At 42.2% G+C, this 24,985-nt stretch overlaps 1 protein-coding gene across 6 annotated transcripts in view; it reads right to left on the bottom strand.

Annotated features, from left to right (window-relative positions):
* Window positions 1-404: 404 nt before the first annotated feature.
* Window positions 405-24,985, bottom strand: part of PPP6R3 (protein phosphatase 6 regulatory subunit 3) — a 145,430-nt gene continuing 120,849 nt past the window's right edge. Inside the window, exons 17-26 of one of the 6 annotated variants that reach the window (XM_073604575.1) lie at window positions 22,276-22,322; window positions 21,525-21,579; window positions 20,338-20,468; window positions 19,147-19,268; window positions 16,323-16,476; window positions 12,095-12,192; window positions 11,361-11,505; window positions 7,491-7,508; window positions 7,081-7,200; window positions 405-1,817 (exon numbers count right to left, since the gene is read on the bottom strand). In XM_073604575.1, the coding sequence (XP_073460676.1) occupies window positions 1,766-1,817; window positions 7,081-7,200; window positions 7,491-7,508; window positions 11,361-11,505; window positions 12,095-12,192; window positions 16,323-16,476; window positions 19,147-19,268; window positions 20,338-20,468; window positions 21,525-21,579; window positions 22,276-22,322 (942 nt within the window). In that variant the 3' untranslated portion in view covers window positions 405-1,765. Of the gene's footprint in view, window positions 1,818-7,080; window positions 7,201-7,490; window positions 7,509-11,360; window positions 11,506-12,094; window positions 12,193-16,322; window positions 16,477-19,146; window positions 19,269-20,337; window positions 20,469-21,524; window positions 21,580-22,275; window positions 22,374-24,985 lie in introns of all 6 variants that reach the window. The other 5 variants (XM_073604573.1, XM_073604571.1, XM_073604576.1 and 2 more) reach the window with 5 other exon arrangements.

Here is a 24,985-nt window from a genome sequence, read left to right on the forward strand (position 1 = left end):
AGTGTCCCATTCTGCTAAAGGTGGCAGTATAATCCATGACCCTGTGTACCTCAAATGATTAATGTAGAACTGAAGGCAAGACTTTTCATTTTGGATAGCATGAATGAGGGTTATAACCCCAGTTAGATTTTTGCTATCTGTGTCACAATGGGGAAGATTCCCCTCTCACTTCCTATCCCATTGTCACAATAGGAAATTAGGGAAATCCCTTAGTCACCAGAAATTAGTGCCCCCCTTTGGAAGATTTCTCCTTAATTACTTAAGTTATTGCCTTCAGTTACTGTATAAAAATAACATTTTTGTTCTTACATTTAGTTATGCTTTGGAGGAGTTAGAGTTTTGCTTTAAACAAGTATTTAGAAAAAATGCGCATCAAACTAAACAAGGTAAAAGACACCCAGGAAAAAAAAGCATATTTTCCTTTTTATTGTAATATGCAATGTAATGCTTAGGCACGTTGCATGGGAGACTACGCCTAAAACTTGTTGGCCTCTGTGTAGAGTCTTTTTCTCTCAAAATACCTGTCTAGGAGAGGTCTCACAACCAATAAGAATCTATTCAGAAAATTAGATTTACATCTACAAAAAAAGATGTGCAAGAGGTGGGCAACGCTTGTGTCAGACTGGGAACAGAACATTGCTTTTCCTGCTTCAAGAAGGCGAACTGGAGGAATATAGAAACATTATAAATTACATAGAATTAGCTTTTTTTGTAATCACTACTTATGTACAACCAGTTTTGGACAAAAAAAATAAAATAAAATAACTGGTTTTTTAACTTGTATATAAAAATAATTCACAGATCGGCACAGAAAACACCTGACATGCAAATTTAAGTTTGATCTGGATATTAAAAATGTATGATAAAAATGCTTTCCCTGCTGTCATATGGGAGCAGCATAAAAATTAAAAACCATGTATTAAAAAAAAACAAAAAAAAAAACAAACAAAAAAACAAAAAACTCCCAAATGAAAAATTGGCAGGTGAGCAGATTTCACGTTACTGAAACTTTTCACCTGTGACTTGCGCAAACCAAGACAGAACATATGGCTTTACAATAACAATCTGTCAACTGTAGTAATAAATACTTAAATCTACCAATAAACATTTGAGTTCAATAAAAAAAAAAAAAATAAAAAAAAAAAAAAAAAATTACAGCAATGGATAACCAGATAAGATTTGCTGCAAAATTTGAAACACTGGAACAAAAAATACCCATATTTGGATCGCTTTTGGTAACCTAAATACAATTATTACATTTACAGGAAGAGTTCTATCAAAGAATATTTTTGAGAGAAAACTGACTATTGTACAATGTGGAACAAAAAATAAAGTTAAATGCATGAACTGGTAAATACTTTGGTCACACTAATTGTCAAATAGTTATGCTTTCAAATACATTAGATTTTTTTTTTTTTTGTATACACTTTATAAAACTATTTTTACAACCATTTTAACCATAGTATCACTATTACTGAAGTGGTGAGTTCTTAAGTCATAGGGCACCGGTTTTGTTTAGAATACAATACAATATAAACATACACAAAAGTCTTGTTTTGCAATGTGCAATTTTTTTTACACTTTCAAGTCTGTACAACACCTTAAAACCTAAGAAAAAAAAATAAAATGTTGCTGGTCCTGATCCCTTGCAAAGTTAGTGCAGCAGTGACTGGCGCCGGCAGGCCTTTGCCAATATCCTCAAGTAACACCACTTAGAATCCCAACGGATATCAGTCTGCAATCTTCCACTAATAGGCATTGCACATCATACTGGGCCATTTGCAGGAGCTCCGTCTAGAAGAATTTGCTCCGGTGTCCTAGAGAAGCCATAAAAAAGATCAGTTGTTTAGTTGGACTAGAACAAAGACAAAATAAAAACAGAAAACATGGACACAAGCTGGGTAAACAAACTAGAATCCAGGTGGTGCAAGAAGGAATTCAGGAAACATGCTAGGGAACTAGTAAAAATAGATATAAACTTAAAATGGAACTGCAGTACAAACTTTTAGAGTGATGAAGGGTTAGAACCCTTCATCACCAGTGAGGGGAAAATTCATTATTAGGACAGACCACAATACACTGAGAATCTCGCCATGATTTAGGGAAACAAGAGCAATAGGATTTTTTCACTCGCCGTAAAATCCTTTTATCAGAGTTCATTGAATGACATAGCTTATCTTCATGACAGAGGTTTGATGGTGCCAGCTTCAGGAGCAGGATGCTAGGTGCAACTAAACAAATAGCACGCCTCTGGTAGTGGTCAAACCCCCCCCTTTCATCTGCAACATGTAATTCAGTCAGTAGCGAGCAGTAGTGAGAGCGGGCGGATGGGAGAGAGAGAGCGAGAGGGCGAGAGGGAGGGCGAGGGCGAGAGAGCGAGGGGGAGAGGGCGAGAGAGAGCGAGCGAGCGCGGGCGAGAGAGAGAGAGCGGGCGAGAGAGAGAGAGCGGGCGAGAGAGAGAGAGCGGGCGAGAGAGAGAGAGCGGGCGAGAGAGAGAGAGCGGGCGAGAGAGAGAGAGCGGGCGAGAGAGAGAGAGCGGGCGAGAGAGAGAGAGCGGGCGAGAGAGAGCGGGCGAGAGAGAGAGAGCGGGCGAGAGAGAGAGAGCGAGCGAGAGAGAGAGAGCGGGCGAGAGAGAGAGAGCGGGCGAGAGAGAGAGAGAGCGGGCGAGAGAGAGAGAGAGAGCGGGCGAGAGAGAGAGAGAGAGCGGGCGAGAGAGAGAGAGAGCGGGCGAGAGAGAGAGAGAGCGGGCGAGAGAGAGAGAGAGCGGGCGAGAGAGAGAGAGCGGGCGAGAGAGAGAGAGCGGGCGAGAGAGAGAGAGCGGGCGAGAGAGAGAGAGCGCAAAAAAGACTGGGTGGGCGCTGTGTCCTTTGAAAAAACTCAGTAAAGAATTTTACAGCGAATACAAAAATCCCTATAAAGTCAGAAGAGATTACACTACCCTTCACCTGTCAGAGGGACTTTTTATATCAGTAAAATTGTATAGCCTTACATGACAAGTTTTTTTTGCCATTATTGAATATGGTTATACAAAAGTAAACTTGCAAATTGGTTGGTGGAGGGGAGTGTAATCTCTTAGGTTTTGCAATTCAACTTATACAATGTACCAAAAAGAATAATAATGCTTTATTGAATATTTTTTTTCATCTGTCAATAATACACTGGAGGCTCAATTATTCTGGTTTCTAGATCAGCACCCTCCCCCCTTTTTTTTTTTATTGGTGTTAATACATTGCACTTTTTTTTTTAATTAGAGAGCCACACCATATTACATTGGTGAGTATTTGACAAGGAGCTCTGCAGCCCTAATTTTGTAGCCCTTATTTAATCATTTATAATTTTGTAATTGCAGAAACCATTCCTCCTGGTCCAAACCCAACTGAGATAGTCCACTAGCCCATTGCCCACACCTAGAATGCGAAATTCTGCTCGATTGAGAATGTGGTCCACCTCTGAAGCCTCAGCCAAGCTCCTTGTGTTTTCTTGGGGAAAGACGTAGGCCCCTCCGTGGTTTTACCAATGGTACGCCAATCTGGAACACCCTGTGGAGAGTGGACAGATTGCCTGAAGTTCCAGGATGCTGCAGGGAGACTTGCCCCCTCCTGAGACCAACAGCTTAAACTGATAAAGAGCAAAGAGACTGAAGCCAAGTGTACAGAGTGAGCACATCAGATGGGGAGAAGGACATGAGGACTGACTTGTACAGATTCAGTCTATCCAATGTCTTCCAGAATGTTGATTGTGATGTATGGAGTCTGAGTTTGCAGGGGCAGGACATCCAGATATCCTAGAAAAGATAGTCAAGGCCATTGACAGTAGCTGGGGGTGAAGACTCATGGTGCCAATGCCAGTCCAAAAGGAAGGGCTATGAACTGGTAGGTAGCGCCTCCACTGAACAGAAGGTTGCAGCAAAAAAAAAAAAAAAAAAAAAAAAAGAAGGAGTATGGAGACCAGCAGCCTAGATGGAGGTTAGAAAGTCAACGACATAAGGAAGCTACCACTGAGTGCACAGATTTCTTGCAAAGCTCACATACCCTTAAGAAAGCATTCAAGCAGCTTAAATCCAGAATTGGAAGGGTGCGGTACTTAGTAGCTGAAAAAGGATTGGAAATGCTTGAACTTAACGGAGGAAGGTACTAGTGCTACTGCTCCCTGAGCTAGGAGCCCCTAAACCGCAGAATTCTAGCCAGCAGTCTGCAACTGCAGAAAACATCCCCCAACCTTAAGGAGATGGAGGTAGGACACACCTGTACTTGGAAGCGGGGCTTCTTTGCAGGCTTGGTAGCCTAAAGTTGTCTGCATGTTTAATTTCAGAGGAGATGGAAGACCTTAAAGCCCTGTCCTTGGAGGAGGGGCCTTATTCTTCCTGGCTTAGAGGAAGAACTCTTGCCACCGATGTATGTTGTTGAGGATTTATCCAGAGAAACACCAAGAGGCAGTCTCCCACCAAAGGCCTTTTAGGAAGCACCTTCCTTGGATTGACCATGCTGACCCCGGCTGAAAACAGTCATATGAGAGAGACCATCCTGCCAGAGTCTCCGTAAGAGGTATATCAGCAGAAAGACGAGGGCAGTGGCCATAAGAAAAAACAGCAGATGGGAGACCAGGCCACGTTACACAAAAACTGAAGATGATCTTGAAACTTTTAATCTTCTGGTTCCAGAAAAGTGAGGGTGGCTCTGACCCAAAGCCAGGCCTTCCATTAGCCAGTGTCCAATGGCAGAGGCAAGGATCAGGCAATAAGTGCCCCAAAAACCACATACACAGAACATGTTGGACTCTGCTATTATCCTGTCCAAAGAGTTTCCCTTTTTTCGGGACTCATCAGGTAGACAGGTGCAGTCTTATTTATCTGGAAAAAACTGTAGGGTCCACTACTGAAGGATTAGATCCCCTTTGATAAACGCTGCCCCGAATTGCTCACGCACAGAAAAAAAAACAAAACAAAACAAAACAAAAAAAAAACCACGCAGGCAGAGAACCTGCGTAGGCTGGATGTGACCAAGTCTTGTAAGCCCAGAGTCGCAGTCTTCTGCTGTAAGTTATAAGGACAAAAAGCAATGGGAGATGGTAGCCCCCATAACCCCCCAAAAAATGGCAAACAGACTATTTGCCAAAATATCAACATAGTGCAGCTCCCATAGAAAAAGGTAAGCTCATCAGGGAGGCTAATTGGAGGAGTAAGGGATGGCACTGAATTTTAATTTGTGCAGCATTGTACCATGTCTTGGGCCCGGGGCAATCCCCTATGGCGGTGATAGTCAGCAACCCAGGGGTGCCAACTACGGACAATCACCCCACCGACATGTACTGCTCAGCCATAGGAAAGTCTCACCCCTTAGGTCAGCACCAGGCAGTATGTGGAGGTTATTGTGTTCATTCATGCATAAGCTGGCTATGTCCCCGAGCAGCCATTCTGGAAAGGTGTGTGGCATGGCATTGCACTGATACTCTGTAAAAGCATACAAAGCAGATTGGGCCGGGATGCCCGACAGCAGAGAGAAAGGCACCGGTCCTTTCTTTCCCACCTCAGAGCCCAGACCAGTGGGATGAAAAGTGTGGGCTGGGGCATCTGTGTAGCAACTCGCACAAGGAGCAGTCCCTCTGCACCGCGAGTGAGACCTCAAGCAGCTGGCAAATTTGTGCCGACGTGTCAGGAAAAGGAAAAGTACACTTGTACGGCTCCTTAATGTAAACTGCACAACATCATTCTTAAAAGCATTTACATTCTGCTGGCCACTACCAGAGGGTCACCTCCTGATTTAGTTGCACCTAGCATCCTGCTTCTAAGGTGGCGACATCAAACATATCCCTCATGAAGATAAACTGTATCCTTCTTTCTTCAAAGTGATAAAAAGATTCACTTTTGACTGCTGTGTTGGGACAAGGTGATCCCATCTCGGGATTTCCCCTTATTTACCAAGCATTGTGGAGCAATTCATCCTCAAGTTTACAGTAGACGTACTAAAGGTTATTCAAAGTTGGCTGCTCAGCTCTAACCCTCCCAGAGCTTCTGCTCTGTCTTTACAATAGAGAACACAACACTGTAGGAAAGGATCAATCTATAGCTTTTGTGATAAATGCATTACCTTGACGCACAACTGTTCAGTACATCTCAGATGAACTGTGCAGGTTGAGTGTGATAAAGCCTGCGATTAGTAGGCCAAGAGGTACCATTAAAGTAAACCTGTACTGCTCCTTAATGTAAACTGCCTAACAGCTCCATTCCTAAAAGCATTTACATTCTGTTGGCAAATACCAAGTTCAGCAAAAAAATAAAAATATCTTTTTGGTCTGTTTCTGTGCCTCAGCGACCAGCAGTGGCATTGAAAATTAGAAAAAGCTCAGATTTCTTAAGCCTGGAAATGTCATCAGGAACCAGTCTACTTTCTGTACATGTGTACTGCTGTCTGTTCAACAGAAGCTGGTCTAACGACCAGCTTCTGTCGAATGGTCTTGCTGGAAAATCAGCATTCAATCAGCGCTTGCAGACAATGGCCCTGTCAGATTACAAGAGCACAGCGAGAGAGATCCCCACATCGCACACAGTTGTGTTGATGCAGGGAATCTGTCAGTCTTTTTTTTGGCTCAACCTGCTGGTTGGAAAAAAAAAAAAAACAAAAAAAAACAAAAACAAAAAAAAAAAAAACACAAACGTTTATACCCAAGCTTTAGTTTAAATTCCCCTTGACGGTTGTTTTAACCTTCTGCTGACTGTATACATTGTAAAAACACAAACAAAAAGAGGGCTAGTTAATAGATGTTGCTGCCGATGCCATCTCCACTAAGGATAAGCGTCAGTGAAGCCGTGTGGCTTCACAGCTGGTTTCCTACTGTGCTTGCGCCAAGCGCGCTGTGCTCTCTAACTGGGTCGGCTGCGGGGCAAGGAGGAGGGGTGCCACGGCAAACTCAGCTGAAGTGGGTACCTGTCAAAACCAGGTACCCACTCTCCCAAAAAGATGCCAAATGTGGCTGCGGAGGCAGATAAGCAAAGCTTCCCCTTTTGGGTGGAACTCCGCTTTAAGCTCAGGCACATATATAATCACTCCAGCTTACCAGTATGTTAAAGTACCATCTACTTACTTCTGTTCTTGGTTGCTACTGTTTGGCTGAGAAACTGGAGGGTTTTCCATAGAGGAATCGAAGCTCTCCACAACATATTTACAGGCTGGGTCATTAGAGGTAGACAGTTTCCCTTCCTCACTGGAAAAGAAGAAGTCATTGGTGAGGCGTAAAACCATATAAAATCATGCAACAAAGTATCAAAAATAATGAATTCATGCAATGGGTGTCAGTGGTTGGAATCAGGAAGTTAATTTCTGGCAGATTTACACAAAAAAAATAAATAAAAAAATAAAAAATGCATGTTCCATGGACTGAAAACACAAAAAAACAAACAAAAAACAAAGTGAGGATGCAAAATATATAGAAGGGAGAACTGGTATAAGGGGGATATATATGAAAAACCTGCACAGTGTACAAGAGATACATACCAATAGGATTTCAACACTCTGAAGCCAATAGTGTGCAATGAAGAGGGAAAGGAGGAGAAGCAGGCATAAAAAGAATGCTACTTAGTACAGGTAGTGTGTGGTGTGGACAGAGCTGCATAAAGCACAGTGATCATTTATTGCAGCAACTACAGGCCTCAGCCCCATAAAACTGAGCAGTCAATGTACACTTAGAACATACCTTCAATAAAGAACAGAACACACACTTAGCCCAATTATACGCTCAAAGTTAATAAGCATGTATCAAAAGGCTACCTGAGCTGGGAGGTTGTGGCCAGTGAGATAATTTGTGCCTACTGCAATTCACAGTGCTGACAGGCTATCTTGTTTTCAGTCACTAGCAGTAAAGCAAGACATATTAAGGCAGTTTAACCAGTTCCCACCCAGGCCAAGTTTGACATTTCTCCACTACATGTAAAAAATTCTGTCGTTTTTGCTCGAAAATTACTCAGAACCCTCAAACATTATATATGTTTTTTTAGCAGAGACCCTAAAGAATAAAAATGATGATCATTGCAATTTATGTCACACGGTATTTGCACAGCAAACTTTCAAACAAAGGGAAAAAAAAATAAATAAAAAACACACATGATATATTCTGTAAAATATATGAGATGTAAAACAGTAAATAGATACCCAACAAGTCAAGCTATAAACTTGCACATGCTTGCGGAATGGCGCCAAACTATGGTACTTTAAACTGGTAACCTGTAAAATTAAATTGTTGCCTATGGAGAGTTTTAAGTTACAGCAGAGATCTAGCACTAGAATTATTGCCAAGAACACCGTTTACATATGCGGGTGTGACCTATGTATGCGTTTGCTTCTTTATATTTGTTTTACTCCCCCCCCCCCCCCCCCCCACACTGTCCCTTTAATTTTTTTTTGGATCACTTTTATTCTTATCACAAGAAATGTAAACATCCCTTGTGATAGAAATAAGGCATGAAAGGTCCTCTCTATGGCGATATCGCCTCTACCCTGGAAAGCGTGACAAAAATTACAAAACAAAAGCAAAGATCTCTGCTTTCTAGGGGAAAACAATGTCAGTGTTTACATCTGCCAGAGCCGGAAGTAATGTCACGGCGTAGTTTCTGGTCTCTCAGGGTCATAAAGATGGCCGGGGACAATCGGTTCCTTGATCAGTTCTGTGGTAATCCAGTGCCACCACCGGATCAGATCTACGGCTTCCCGACTGCATGGAAGAGCCTGGAGAGTGGCTGGAGGGGGATTACGTCCCTCCCGCTGCCTGCAATAGCACTCCAGCTTCTACTGAGCTGCTAGGATGGCCTTTACATTGCAAGGAATTAACAGCTGAATATTATATATATATATATATATATATATATATATATATATATATATATATATATATATATATATATATATATATATATATATATATACACACACACATATACACACACACACACACACACACACACATATATGGAGGAAGCCTGTTGCCACAGGCATCCTCCAGATATCGTCACTCAACGTCCACAGTGTCATATGGGCGGGAAGTAGTTGAAGAAAAGCACAGAGGACCCTCAGCAGTGTGATTATGCTCCCTGGTCGGTAAGCTGTCAGGTGGCAGAGTTGCAACAGGAAATACTGGTGTAACCCTGTGTTCTAGATGTGTGTGAATGACAGAATTGGCTGAACAGAAATACAAAAACAGTAGGGCATATTATACAGTAATTTAGATATATTGGTTAGCTGTGCAGCTGGAGATCTACTTTAAACTCTATTTGGCATGAGACAGAGGAAATGCATTTCTTTGAGCAAAGCAGAATATATACAAAAAAAGGAGAAGAAAGAAAAAGCATTCATGCACACAAGGTGTTAGTCTTGCACCGCTGAAAGATGGCAGGAGAAAAGCTGCTTAAAAACCGCACCTAAAGCCACGTATATTGCACAGGCGTTTAAGCTTATCAAGCATTTGAGCGTTGGCTTCCACTGGCCAGAATATTAATTTATTCTTGCCACAGGAATGCATTACTGCTCAAATGCACCGAAAACGGTCTAGTGTTTAGGCAAGTTTACAGCCCTTTAGCATTTTTCTGCTCTTTAGTTCCTATCCTGAACGCACCTTTGATGGATTTTTTTCAGCCTGTAAAACACCTGTGTGTGCACAAACACATAGGTTAGCAGAGGTGCTTTTACAGGCTGAAAAAACATGCCAAATACCTGTAAGGGGAGGTTTTTTTTTCAGCCCAGTGTGCATGAGGCCTTAACCTTCCCCGTAGGCTGGGGCTAAGAACAAGGAAAAATATGAAATATTACTTTTCTGACTAGAAGAGCAAATAAAAAAACAAATTCTCTCTAGCGCAAGTTGGACCTCTTTTACACTGAGGCGCTTTTGCGCTAAAAATAGCACCTGAAACTACTTCCCATTAATTTCAATAGAAGCTTTCACACGGGGCGGTGGAAAAAGTCGTGCAAGCAGCATCTTTGGAGCGCTTTAAAAATGCCCATGTCCATTGAAATGAATGAGAAGCGCTTCAAAATGGCTTTTTCTTTACCGTTAAAAAGCGCACCGCTAACACAGCAAAAACAGCGCTAATGCACCCCAAAAGCACCACAATAACACCCGACGTTTTATGGGCAGTTTTTGAGCGCCTCAGTGTGAAAGAGGTCTTACAATAGGTAATCAAAGGGCTTCCACAGGTGAACAAGGACGGTAAAATAGCTTTGTTGCATGGTTTCAACAAGTCAAAGCCTGCCTTTCAAAGCCTTTGAAAAAGGTGGGCTATGGCTCCTCAAAAAGGTGTAGTAAAGCCATTACACCCTATACAACCACTTTTACCTACAGGTAAGCCCATATTAAGGCTTACCTGTAGGTGCTGGAAATATCTCCTAAACCTCCACAGTTTAGGAGACATTTTCAAAAAAGCCAAGCGCCGATGACATTGGCGCATGCGCACTTTAGAAAGGGCACATCATGGTGTTTCTAATAAGGGTCACGCCATGAATGGCGGTGCATGCGCGGGAGTGACGTCACACGACTCCGGCCAGTCACAGAGCCGGAGTTCGCTGCCCCGGAAGGAAGAGGGGCGAAGATTGACGCTCCCTGCTAGTGGGGACAATGGTGACATCGCAGGCTTCGGTTTCAGGTAAGTGACATATAATGGGCTACTATGCGATGCATAAAGTAACCCATTATGCTTTACCTTTGCATGGAAATAAAGAGGAAGTAAAACCCACCAGGGTTCCTCTAAGTGGAACAGTTGAGAAACAGGAAGAGGGACAGGCAAGTATAAAAAAGGCCATCTTTAGCAGTTTTTTTTCTTTCAACCTTTTTCACTGATAGAGTTGCTCCCGGTGTGCCATTTAAATTGATCAAAAAAAGGCTATTTAGTACCAGTAGATTCCTATATAATAGCTTGTACATTCAAATCCAGCCAATAGCAGGTGGCCCAGGTTTCAAAAACCTGTTTATAGTGCTCAGCAGCTCAAGTTGAAATTGTACACATACAGATAAGCTTGTTTGCGGCATATTCGTTAACTGCAGTTTTTTGGCAGACCATTGTACATGAGTTTCGTAAGCATGGCACAAACTGTATTTTATGTGCCCTGTTCATGCCATACATGCTTGGTGGTGTGCAGAAAAAATGCAGCTCAATGAACATGGTGTGTAAAAGCCCTGGATGATTTTCAACTCTGACTGCCAAAGAAACTTCAAATCAGATCCTGAAAATAAAGAGCCTATCTGATTCGCTCAGAGAAACCGCGATTCATGTTTACACCAGTGTTATGGGTGTACCCTTACATGATTTGTAAAATATCTTAAAACAAATGTAATGTGAAAGTTAACCAAAAGCATTGAAGTTCTCATAAAAGCCATTTTACCTTTTAAAAACTGCAGTCTCTGTTTTTGCATCTACGGTAAGGCTGAGGGTTTCCTTCATGCTTCCATTCATCACAGTTTCTGTCATCTGATCAGAGTTTTCCACTTCCTCTTCTCCATCAGAACTGGCATCCATTGCAACAGTAACTGGAAACAATTTAACAAATTCTGCATTCTCAACTTTACTGTAATAAGATCGTGCCCCAAGCTTACATGCAATGACCTGCTCCCATATCAGCATCTCCTGTGGCTAAATTCCCAGAAAGGCTGATTCTGATTTAAACACCAATAGTGTTTAAAGCGGAGTTCTACACAAAAGTGGAAACTCCACTGATCTGTAAAGGGGGTAAATCCTTCCAGGGCTGAAGTGGTTAATGTTGCTTCAACACTGAAGCCCTTTGGGGCTTAAAATTATCTACAGCTCAACAAGTGAACATTTAATGCTGGGATGGCCATGCCTGTACACAAACTTCCTATAGATCTGAAGCGATTACTACTCCCGCAGTATGGGTCTGTTCCTTTAAGTTTATGGGACATCAATGAGCAGGCACGGCAAGTCCAATACTATATTTGTACTGAACATGCTGTCAATAATCCAAGAGGCTGCTTTTGTCAGCGGAAGAAGTATGCACACCATGGTGGATGGAGGCTAGTCAGGATGCTATTGAAGAGTACTAGGGCAGAATTTGTTACAATCGTAAACTTGTATTTTAAAATGTTCAAAAAATCCACTTACTTTCAGTTTGTGCAGAGGTATTGACACTCAGTGGATCCATTGGCTCTGTACTGGTTTCCATTTCAACCGGAGAATTACTTCTTGCCGTGTCCTTTGCACTATCAAAAGAACAATTTCATTACTCTACAGGTTTTCAACCACTTTTACGTCTGCTCGATAAAGCAAATTTTAGAGGATTAAAGTTTTGCAAAAAGAGAAAGAAAGAAAGAAAGAAAGAAAGAAAGAAAGAAAGAAAGAAAGAAAGAAAGAAAGAAAGAAAGAAAGAAAGAAAGAAAGAAAGAAAGAAAGAAAGAAAGAAAGAAAGAAAGAAAGAAAGAAAGAAAGAACCACTAGGAATATTTAGAGGGCGGTTTGCAACACACTGATAACAGCATCACCTAGTAATACATTTACATGTCTGTCGCAGTGATGGCGAACCTTGGCACCCCAGATGTTTTGGAACTACATTTCCCATGATGCTTATGCACTCTAAAGTATAGTTGAGCATCATGGGAAATTTAGTTCCAAAACATCTGGGGTGCCAAGGTTCACCATCACTAGTCACTCTAGGGGCAGGTAGAAAACAGATCATTAAAAGTGCAAACATTTTAATGTAAACCTAACACAGGAGACCAAAGAAAGGAAATTGTGTTGCTATTATACTGACCTTCTGGCTCATGTACACTACAGCTTCTAAACTTGAGTTTAGGAGCTTTTGGCGTTTTTGTGCAAAAGCTCCTAAACTCAACTCCATATAAGCCTGTGTGTCAATGTACACATAGGCTTTTACAAGAGTTTAGAAGTTGCTGCGGTTAGGGGAGGTTCAACCTTCTGAATGCAGAAGAATCGCATTCAGGATAGGAACATTTTGACCGCCGGCTGCAAAATTGCAGTGAGATTTTGCTGTGTTTTGCATTTTCCTGCACCCGGCGGTCAACCCAGTGTGTGTACATAAAGCCTAAGTCAGAACCCCATATCTGCATAAAATTGTTCTGGATGGAATTCAGTAGGAAAGATTCAGCTTGCAGCACACATGTAATATACACTCACCAGCCACTTTAATGGGTACACCTTGCTAGTACCGGGTTGGACCCTTTTGCCTTCAGAACTGCCGAAATTCTTTGTGGCATAGATTCAACAAGTGTTGGAAACAATCCTCAGATTTTGGTCCATACTGGAATGATGGCATCACGCAGTTGCTGCAGATTTTTCAGCTGCACATCCATGATGCGAATCTCCCGTTCCACCACATCCCAAAGATGCTCCATTAGATAGAGATCTGGTGACTGTGGGGGCCATTGGAGTACAGTGACCTCATTGCCATGTTCAAGAAACCAGTGATGAGAGGATTTGAGCTTTGTGACATGGTGCATTATCCTGCTGGAAGGAGCCATCAGAAGATGGGTACACTGTAGTCAAAGGGATGGACAATGTCAGCAACATCACTTGGGTAGGCCGTGGCATTTAAAGGATGTTCAAGTGGTACCAAGGGGCCCAAATATCCCCCACACTATTACATCACCACCACCAGCCTGAACCATTGATACAAGGCAGGATGGATCCATGCTTTCATGTTTACGCCAAATTCTGACCCTATCATCTGAATGTCGCAGCTGAAATCATGACTCGAAGACGAGAATCTATTGTTCAATTTTGGTGACCCTGTGCGAATTGTAGCCTCGGTTTCCTGCTTTTATCTGACAGGAGTGGCACCCAGTGTGGTGGTCTGCTTCAGGATGGGTTCACACCGCAGCATGCTCCGACTCAAGCAGGGGTCCAGTGTGTCTCCATCCACAGTTTCAGGTCCGATTTCAGCCCGAATGTTTGGCTGAATTCGGACCCGAAACGGACCCCTGTGCAATTCGCAGCAGAGATGTATGAACCAACTCCATAGAGAGCTGGTCACAATCTCCTGATATGCGTATTGGATGTGGAGAAACCTACATCCAATTCACATAGGTGTGAACCCATCCTCAAGGTTTGATGTGTTTTGCGTTCAGAGATGGTATTCTGCATACCTTGCTTGTAACGAGAGGTTATTTGAGTTACTGTTGCCTTTCTATCATCTCAAAACAGTCTGCCCATTCTCCTCTGACCTCAAGAAATTTTCATCCACACAACTACTGCTCACTGGATATTTTCTTTTTCTGGCCCATTCTCTGCAAACTCTAGAGATGGTTGTGCGTGAAAATCCCAGTAGAGCCGCAGTTTATGAAATACTCAGACCAGCCTGTCTGGCATCAACAACCACGTCACGTTCAAAGTCACTTAAATCCCTTTTCTTGCCCATTCTGATGCTCAAGTTTGAACTTTAGCAAGTCTTCACCATGTCTAGATGCATTGAGTTGCTGCTGTGTGATTGGCTGATTAGCAATTTGTGCTACCAAGCAATTGAACAGGTGTACCTAATAAAGTGGCCGGTGAGTGTATTTAGGAGAGGTCAGCAATATCAGCCTTGATGTTTGTCTTATGACAGGTGTCCTTCAACTAGGCAGAGAAATGCTGCATTGCTTTAAAGCGGTTGTATAGTCAATTTTTTTAACTTTTACCTACAGGTAAGCCTATAATAAGGCTTACGTGTAGGAAAAAAAAAAAAAAAAAAAAAAAAATCTCCTAAACCTGTACGGTTTAGGAGATATTCCCCTTGATATGAGCCGCTGACTGCAGCGGCACATGCACACAGGGGATTCTTGGCTGAAGGCCCGGCAGATGCCAGACAAGAAATCTCCCACGCGCATGATGGAGTGATGACATCACGGCTCCAGCCACTGACAGCGCTGGAGCCGCGATACCCGGAAGACACGCCGAGGCAACATGTCAGCTACCTCGGCGTGGACCAGGTAAGATACCGACGCCTCGTCCTAAGGGAAGTATTTCATAATGAGCTAGTATGCGGTGCATTCTAGCTCATTATGCCTTTTGCCTTACAGGGGTATATATAAAAAAAAAAAAAAAAAAAAAAAAAAAAAAAAAAAAAAAAAAAGCCTCAGCGGGTATACAACCGCTTTAAGTGCTCTTTCACAGACATTGGAAATAGGCAGTTTAGTGCTTACCGAACGCTTCTCAATGGCTCGCAAAATTTTTATAATTAGGTAGCAGAAGAGGTGTTCACACTGCAGCTTTAGCATTGTGGTGAGGCAAAAATAACGCTGCATGCAGAGTTTGGAAGGCACCGACGCTTTGTAACTGCCTCCATTAACTTCTATTGAAAAGCACCACAAGCGTGCCATAAAAACGTACTGTAAACACACCTATAGTGTTTACAGTTCATTTAAGATGCAATTGCAAAGCATCAAATGTAATCATTTCCCATTTTAGCCTAGTACAAAATAAAAAAAGCCATCTCACAGGGTGTCGGAGGAGCCTTACCTGACAAAATGAATGCCTGTACAACCAATCCAAAATGCTCATTAAACCTACAGATGCGTTAATACGCTTTGAGGCCGGGTTCACACCGCTCCGACATTGGGAACTCATGTCACATGACATGTGAAAATCAATGTTTCCCTATGGGAGCCGTCTTAACTGGTCCAACACAAGTCGGTTCGACTTTGAAAATGCTCCCTGCACTACTTTGGTCCAACTTTGATCCTACTTCAGCCCATTGAATATCCCCTGAGGTCAGATCAAAGTCTTGCCTGATCTGACTTTGGCATGAGACTTGTGCTCTGATGACCTTGAGGGGGAATGCCACGCCCAACTTTAAATAAAAAACCGGCATGGGTTCCCCCTCCAAGAGCATACCAGGCCCTTCGGTCTGATATGGATTTTAAGGGGAACCCCCTACGCCGAAAAATCCATACCAGACCCTTATCCGAGCTGGTGGTCTGATATGGATTCTGGGGGGACCCTCACACCGTTTTTTTCGGCGTAGGGGGTTCCCCTTAAAATCCATACCAGACCGAAGGGCCAGGTAAACTCTTGGAGGGGGAACCCACGCCGTTTTTTTTTATTAAAATTTGGCGTGGAGTTCCCCCTCAAGATTCATACCAAACACAGTGCCTGGTATTGGCAGGGATCCAAGTCGGATCCCCGTTCATTGAAGTCGCATGCGTCTGACATCAAGTCGCAGGGCAAAGTCGGATCCAAAGTCGGACGAGTGTTGTGTCGCACCAGTGTGAACTCGGCCTAAGGCTGCTTTAGGATTCAAATGAAAGAGCCCTAAAGATGACCGTTTTATCTTGCGTCTTACAGCAGGAAATAAATTTCCTTTTAAGAAGGGATTATAGCAACTGTAAAATATAATTACCTAACCGAGGATGTGAATTCAGAAAATGAGGCCCAGCCAGTTTCTTTTGTAGACAATGGCTCTTCTGTGCTCCACACATCTGATCCCACTGAATCTAAATTGGCTACATGTGCAGTTTCCATTGGGATATCAAAGGTTGCTGGCCAATTGCTTGCTAAAAGAAATAGAAACAGATAGCAAGTGATGGAATATGTTCAAACAAAAGCAACTAATCAGAGCTTATTTTGCATAGAAGTTTAAATTATTTTTTTCTTCAGGTAAACTACATTAGCAGTAGAAATTTTAACCCCGATAGTCACTGCATCTGGAAAAAAAGGCTTCTTTATACCACCTTTGCGTTCAGTTCTGCTTGTGCATTTACATGCATTTGTAATGTAACTGCGGTGCATTTGACACATTTGCTTTTCTGTTAAGGCATTTTTATGATTTTTTTTAAATGAACTGCATTTACATGCAATTGAGGTGCATTCACATGCGCTCTGGTACATTTATTATGTGTGAAAAAAATGCAGCATGCTGTACTTTTAATGCACCAGGAAGCACCGCAATGTTGTAAAGTAGGCTCATTGAAAAATACACTAATTTTTTTTTTGCATATGCCTTTGTACAGCCAGCAAATGGCTCAGCAGCAATAGTAAAGTGGTTGTAAAGGTATAAGGTTTTCTTACCTTTTGCAGCTCCTCCCATATATTTACTTAAGCCCAATCTTGATCCAACGCTGTTGCCCAAGAGCAGGGGCTTGCTCTGCTCTCTCCTCACTGGACGAGGCGGCAGCAGTGGAAGCCATTGGCTCCTGTTGCTGTCAATCACAGCCTGTGGGCAGAGAGTGGAGGGCGGGGCAGAGCCACCGTGTGTGTCATTTATGTGTGGCTCGGGTTTGAACCCACACCAGTGCCCCCATAGCAAGCCACTTGCTATGGGGGACATTGGCAGGGGGGAGGAGCAAGGAGCGCCAGATGGGGGAGCCCAGAAGAGAATTGGGGCTGCTCTGTGCAAAACCATTGCACAGAGCAGGTATGTATAGAAGGTTTAAAAAAAAAAAAAAAAACATTTTCAATCACGTTAAACTAAACTGCCTGCATAGCTTGCTGTGAGCCAATGGCTTCCACTGCTGCCTCCATGTCCTGTTGCAATACAAGCTCTAGTAATACTCTTATAAGCCATTTCTCAGGATTTTGTTTACACAAACAGCCCCCCCCAATCAGTCCTCCCTGCAACCTGTAAAAACAAAAACTGCATCTCTTCTGCTGCATTCTATGTAATATGACAGACTTTTACTGTGGCTGCTATAGAAGCAGACTCCGATGCCGAGGCCCAAACACGAACAGCAATTACAGCCAACACAGTAAAACGGACCTCGAGTCATTTTTTTCATATTTTCATCTATTAAATCTTCTATCCTTGTTGTTTTAAACTTTGGATAGTCTAACATTTTTTTCTGCCAGTAAATACCTTATACAGACCAATTACTTTTTGTCTGGTAATAAGCCTAGCCTTAGGACATACACAGCTCTCATGAGAGTTTTCTCAGGAAGGGAGGGGGGAATGAGTCATAAGAGGTCCAGTGAGAGCCACAGGGCTGCAGAGCTGGAGGTGTGCCTCTGTGTAAATCCAGGAAGTGAACAGGCAGCAGCTTCAGCTGCCCACAGTTAAAATGGTTGCAGCCAGACTTAGTGGAGGGAGATTTATGCAGCATATTTGGCAAGTACAGAATCGAATATATATATATATATATATATATATATATATATATATATATATATATATATTAAATATAATATAAAATATGCAAAGTGGTTGGAGAGAAGCTTCGGAATGACAAAAATGTTTTTATTACAAAAATATGTGAGCAGACTGCAGTTCCTCTTGAAGCCAATAAGCGAGCTACTAATGCTATCCAGTGGCCACTGCAGTTCTGCCAAAACTAGTTACCTGAACCTAGCCAAGACCACAGTTGCCTTTGTCAAGTATCCACAGAGCACCTCATAGGTTCACTGAATGTACTTCTTGACGTTTGTAGTGTTACACTCACTCAGCTTCCTGTATCACCAGTATCCAATGCAAACTTCTAGAACAAAATTTAAATACTATATTGACAAGGTTCCAAGTATGTGAGATTAAGAAGCAGGGTTTCTCAAGTTCTACTGCATTCTACCTGTCAATCGCAGGTGATAGGTAGATTGTGTCCCCACCTAGTTGACCATAAATCGCACCTCCTGTACATGTAAAGCAGCACAAGGAAGCAACATCCTAAGTGTTTGCGCTGTTCCTTGCCACCCCTCCCTGCCCATCTCAGGTGCTTGTATGTGATGCCACTTAGGGTGGACGAGAGGCAAGAGGCGTTGGGGGAATCATAACACCAGTACAGGACCATTAACAGCAGCTTCCCTTGATCACTCTGCATGTGAGGCAAACTATTGTAATGTGCCCTGTCGAGCACGCAACAAATGCAGTAAGCAGCTCCTGTCGCATTTATTTTGCGTTTTTGAACGTGGCAAAATACACATCTGCGCTGCCGTTAACAATGTCACTACAAACGCCACATGCCCTTCGTACCGCGTTTCGTAAACACAAAAAATAAAAAAATAAATGTGCAGGCATGAATGGGGCCTATATATACATATACCATAAACAGTGTACCTTCTGAACCAAAATACAGGATAGACTGGTGCCATACAGCAAACATTGCTGCAAGTTCTGATTTTCAAGTGAAATTTACCTTTAGAGATCGATTTTAGATTATCCGACATTAAAACCTGATTAAATGCTGGGAGGACAAAATTCCACAGTATAACATGCAAAACCGTAAATTCATAAGACTTGCCTTCATTAGCATCCACCTCCATTTTATCTTCTTGGTTGACTGTGCTTGATTCAAATAATCCCTGTTTAACAGAGTCCTCTTCCTCAGAATCCGTACTCTCTTCACTGTCTGTGCTTCCTGAGCTATATTAACATAAGGCATGTTCAAAAAAAAGCCAGGATGCAAACAAACCAACCTCAAAAAAAAATATATAATAATAAAAAAAAAATTCTACAATTACCTGTGTATCCTACAATGCTCACCTTCAAAATGCACATTTAAAAGAGAAGTATTTTATTTTATTTTTTTTATTGGCCAATCTGTCCACCGCCGCTGCTTCACTGAGAACCGAGCCACCGAAGGCTCAGTTCTCTCACCTCCCTGAGTGGAGAGATGCTGCCTGTCAATCAGCAGCTCTGCTCCTCCAGGCTCACTGGAGCGCTAAGCTGTGGAGGGCCAGGGAGCGGCCATCTCAGCACCTCGCTGGGAGGTTAAAACTACCATCAGTCCAGGCACCTGGCGGATCCAGACTTCGGAAGTAGGGATTACGCGGTGCCTGGAATGATCTTGGTGACGTCAGCAGACTTCAGACCACTCTGCTGAAAACTGCTCACAGGAGTGCAAAACGAATTTCACTCCTGTGACCCAGGAGAAGACCAGCCAAATGAGCTCAGGCTGGACTTCTCCTTTAAGGCAATGCTAAATGAATATCATTGTTACGCCACACTAAGCTTCTAGCTATACTAAACCCAAAAAGGGGAAAGGCAAATACATAAATTCACTGCACAGAAAACATGTCCAAAAAAGAAAAAAAAAAAAAAAAAGAAGCAAAGCCCAACATTATCATACCATTAGGCCCATTGCGTGTTTTATGACCGCACAAGAGGAAGGCTCCACAGCAGCTGTAGCCCCAGCATGGGGCTGTTTATCACAAGTGGAGATCCTTGGTAAACCGTTCTATACAGCGGCGCAGCAAAAATGGATATAAAAAGTACACCTATCAATATGGCATATTTCACTGAATCTCAATCACAGGAACTCTGGCCATTCTGGCTCATGACAAAAGTTTTTAACCCCATAAATTGCAAATTAGTTCCCAATTATAATAATTTATATGCCAAATTTTCACAATTATGGGTATAAAATAAAAGCAAAGCCTAAAGCTCTGCAAGACCACCATGAATGGGGCAAGTTATAAACCGTTATATGCACCTGGATCTTCTTTGAGTATCCTGTGTGAATGCAAGATTTTTCTCTTCCCAAATATCTTCCTCATCTGATCCGCCATCATCAAACTGCTGTATCCTATCTTTGCAGCAAGCTTCAAACAAAGCGATGTTAGCCTAAACAAATAAAAAAAAAAAAGGAAGAGGGGAGGGGGGGGGTGAATGGGAAGCTATTGTAGAGGACTTCGAGAAATAAAAGTACATAAGTGTTTTGTTTAAGTGCTGCATTTTTGCACTGATGCCCTAATGAAGAAGGGAGGGATGCCTAGGAGGAACAAGGAGTAGTCACCTCAATGTACCTTCAGAGAAAGAAGGCATACTATGGGAGACGGTCAGATGGGCTTAATGCCCAAAAACCTACTTCACACATTTGCATTACTGCAATACACCATGCATGGCCCTTTGCATTGTTGTTCAGGCACCCCAATGCACTAAACGGATGCGCACAGGTAAAAATGAGCATTAAACTAAAGTGCATTGTAATACAATTTGATGGTAAAAAGTAAAGGTGCAATTTTTTTTTCTGGTCTGCTGGTGGCCCATTTGAATACGCCGTCTTAAAAACGCATACGTTTACCCACAGTAGAAGTCTGAGTGCAGTCTAAGGCTGGGTTCACACTTGTGCAATGACAGACATTGCATGCAGGTTGCACTGCATTGCTGTGCAGATCACATGCGATGACTGTGTGATGCAAATTAAGCCATATAAACTGTATGGCTGAAATCGCATTCGCACCAAAATGGTGCAGGACCCTTTTTTGGTCCACACTGGATTCGGATCGTTAGGTGTTCACACCAATGAGATCTGATTCCTGCATCATTTGACAGTTCAAACTGGGAACGGATCTGGGGGTGTCAATAACTTTACATGGTCACATTCAGGGGTTCGCAGATCTCAGTGTGAAGCAGTGTGTGATTCAGGTGCAATGCAGGAACTGGCACTGAATTGCAGGGTTTCCCGCATCGCACCAGTGTGAACAGGGACTAAAACCACAACAAAAACTAAATATTATAGGACAGTGGAAATATTAGCATTCTTTCATTTTATAACATGGTAGATATAAACTTGTTTAACAAACCAAGCAATTTAGACTTTTCAGCAAAGTTGAAAAACCAACATGCACAAAACATGAACACAAAGTACCAGGATGCATCGATTTGTTCAATACTCACGCTTTCATTTGCGTTGAGAGTGAAGTTAATGTCTGAGACACGATCAAATGAGACACTGTAAAATGACAAAATTGTATGCATAAAAATAACAGCTGATGATAAAGCACATATCGTGCTATGGTACAGAACAGCCAGCTACAGCGCTAACTCTGAGGAACGTGTAGACAAGAAAAACTGAACAGCAGTTTTTCATCAAGAAAATTCACACAAAGGCAAAGCAGCAGCACTGGTACTGTAAAACCAGGACGGGGAAGAGATTAAGTGGGGCATGCATACTGCAATTTAATTATGGGAGTCATACATGCTGTCGCACAGCAAACTGTGGAAGGCAGTACATGTAATGACCTAATGGGCTGAGGGAGTGAAAAAACAGTTTAAAAACTGTACACAATCATGGCAACACTGACCAGTACAACAGCTACAGCATAATGTTCACGTGATACTTGAACACTGGCTACCCACTGGGTGACCATTTTAAGTACTACCCACCACCAACTCCAGAAAAGACAAAAAATCCAGAGAGGAAGGAAAGTTACAGTAATATTACCCCCCCAGAATTATGGTTAAAAGATTTGTGTTTCACAAAATTAGGTTTTGCGTGAAAGCCCAATTAATCCCAAGCAAATTGATAGGTTATTGTGCTGTAATCACAACAGAGATTTAAAACAGAATGAAAGACTAAGTGTATTTAGAAAAATCACCAGCAGACACAAACAGCAAAATGTTAAAAACCACAAGAAGGCATACTCACTTCCCAAGGTCATCTTGGTCAGCAAACTTCTCATCGTTGAAGCCAAACTGGTCAATAAAATTGGACGTCATTTGTTGCATCTGATAATCAGAAAAGGCCTGGCAATCCCAGGACCAACAACAGTGGTATAACATGTATTCTAAACTGCTCCTGAAAATAACTTTGTAAAAGGTGCTTCTACACTGGTGAAAGTGTCTTCCATTACATATGCAATACCTGAAGATGTTTTTGCAGAAGTACGAGATGAATTGAGCATTTTAACAATGGAGAACCTTAGTTTGTGGCCAAGATACAAGAAATTTACATTTTTGGGCCATTTAAAAACAAGTACAAGATCCAGCCAAATATGATGATGCTCTTTCATAAAGTCAGATGCAGGTTGGGAAAGAAATGTCTCATTCACCATTGTTTCATACAGTTTAACACTCACCCCAGATGACTAAGCCCCCCCACCTCCCCTTTTGCAGGTTTAATTTAAAAAAAAAAAAGGTAAAAGGGATAATTGAAGCTTAAAAGCCAAACTCTAGCCCCAAAACCATGTTTGTGCTCAAAAGTTTGCATACCCTGGCAGAATTTGTGAATTTTTGGATATTGAAAAACATGACTGATCATTTCAAAAAACTGTTTTAAAGATAGTGATCATATTAAAAGGGGTTGTAAACCCTTGAGGTTTTGCACCTTAATGCATTAGGGTAAAAAACCTGAACCTGTAGTTTCTCCGTGAGTGTGATCGCGGTTCCCGTGATGGTCTCACGGAGGAAGAACAGGGAAATGTTGATGTAAACACTTCCCCGTTCTGCCTAATGACACTGATCACAGCGCCCTGTATTTGGGAGCGGTGATCAGTGTCGTGCCACACATCGCCCAGCACCCCCCCCCCCCCCCCAGTTAGAATCACTCCCTAGGACACACTTAACCCCTACAGCGCCACCTAGTGGTTAACCCCTTCACTGCCAGTCACATTTACAAAGTAACAAATGCATTTTTAATTGCACCGATTGCTGTATAAAATGTGAATGGTCCCAAAATCATGTCCAAAAGTGTCCAATCTGTCCGCCATAATGTTTCAGTCATAAAAAAAAAAAAAAAATGCTATAAATCTTTCCCTTATTTTGTAGACGTTTTAACTTTCGCGCAAACCAAACGCTTACTGCGATTTTTTTACCAAAAATATGTAGAATACGTACAGGCCTAAACTGAGGTATTATAGCAAAAAGTAAAAAAAAAAAATGCATTTTTTTCAAAATTGTCGCTTTTGTTCATAGCACAAAAAATAAAAACTGCAGAGGTTTGTCAGTTAAAGCGACGCAGTGCCCTGGTCTTTGGGCAGCCAAATGGTCCAGGGGCTTAAGTGGTTAAATATAGCAGCCACAAAATTATATCAAACTATTGTGTGCATCTTTGCAACTTCAGGCATTACATGGTTAACATGGCACTATCACTGTGCAACATAGCTGTAGGAGGGACCCAGCAGGCCCACCCACTTTAGGCTGCCTACAAAGACCTACATGAGGGGGCAAATACAAGATCAATCACCCTGCACAAGGAAAGCGCACGACAGGGACTGATCTTTAATTCAGGAAGCTTCTGCACAAAGGAAATGTTTCACATTGGATTATTGCAGAGAACTGGAAGACATACACTAAGCACACTGAGATTCAAATAAGAATACACATGACTGTTGTATTTACACAATATCTCCTTATTTTGGAGTTCAGCTTTAAAACCAGACTGAAATAAAGACACTCAAAAACGTAGGTCCTTTTGACACAATCTTGGAACCATTACGGATGGTAAAAATCAATATAAAATAAAAATCGAACATTTCCGCTTTAACAAAAATCGGGTCACTAAAGCTAGCACTAGGGTCATGTGCCTTCTGGAAACGCAATGGATGTTGTCCATTTTAACTAAAGATTCCTGCCTGTGCCCCACACTGGATCATATGATCCATAAATTACAGCACCGTTGACATTAGTACAGTGGAATAATAATCTAGTATGGGTTTTAAGACTGCTAACTAAATCTTTAGTCGTTACATTTTTGTGTTAAAGTGACTGTAAAAGGATTTAATTTCTTATAAGTTTTCCTCTTTTGGGGACCCCCGCCAGCGATCTAGGTTCCTCCTTTTTACTGAGTGCCTCCCCCAACAAGCCGCTTGCTATGGGGGCACTTGTGCAGGTGCGCTCCTGAGTCGGGCAGTTTGTTTACACAAAAAGTGCAGCTCGCCCCTGCCCCTTCCTCACAGGATTTGATTGACAGCAGCAGGAGCCAATGAGAGTCCTCCTGAGAAGAGGGGCTCAGGTAGGTTATTTGGGAGGGTGTCGACTATGGGCTTTTTTTTAACCCTAATACAATTTAAGGTGCACTGTAATGAAAAACTTGATTAATTGTTGTCTGATCAAGCAAAGTAGTGCGGCTTGCACCACATTCACAAAACTTGGTAGCACCAAGCAGTTCTTTCAAATGTCAAAAGAAGTCCAATTTAAAATCATAAATTATAGGGACAGATCTTTGTGCTTACGTTTTTCTATCAGTCATTCCCAACATATTTTAAAGTTGAACTCTAGGCAATAACTAGTTTATAAAATTTACATTGGACCAGCTTACTGATATGTCACCTCAAGAGGGCTGCGGGAGGGGGATCTCAAAATTACTATAGTAGTCTGTGCCACAAACCGTAAGTGCTTTTCTATGATGTCAGTGCTGG

This window comes from Aquarana catesbeiana, linkage group LG11, assembly GCF_042186555.1.
Source record: "Aquarana catesbeiana isolate 2022-GZ linkage group LG11, ASM4218655v1, whole genome shotgun sequence".
NCBI lineage: Eukaryota > Metazoa > Chordata > Amphibia > Anura > Ranidae > Aquarana > Aquarana catesbeiana.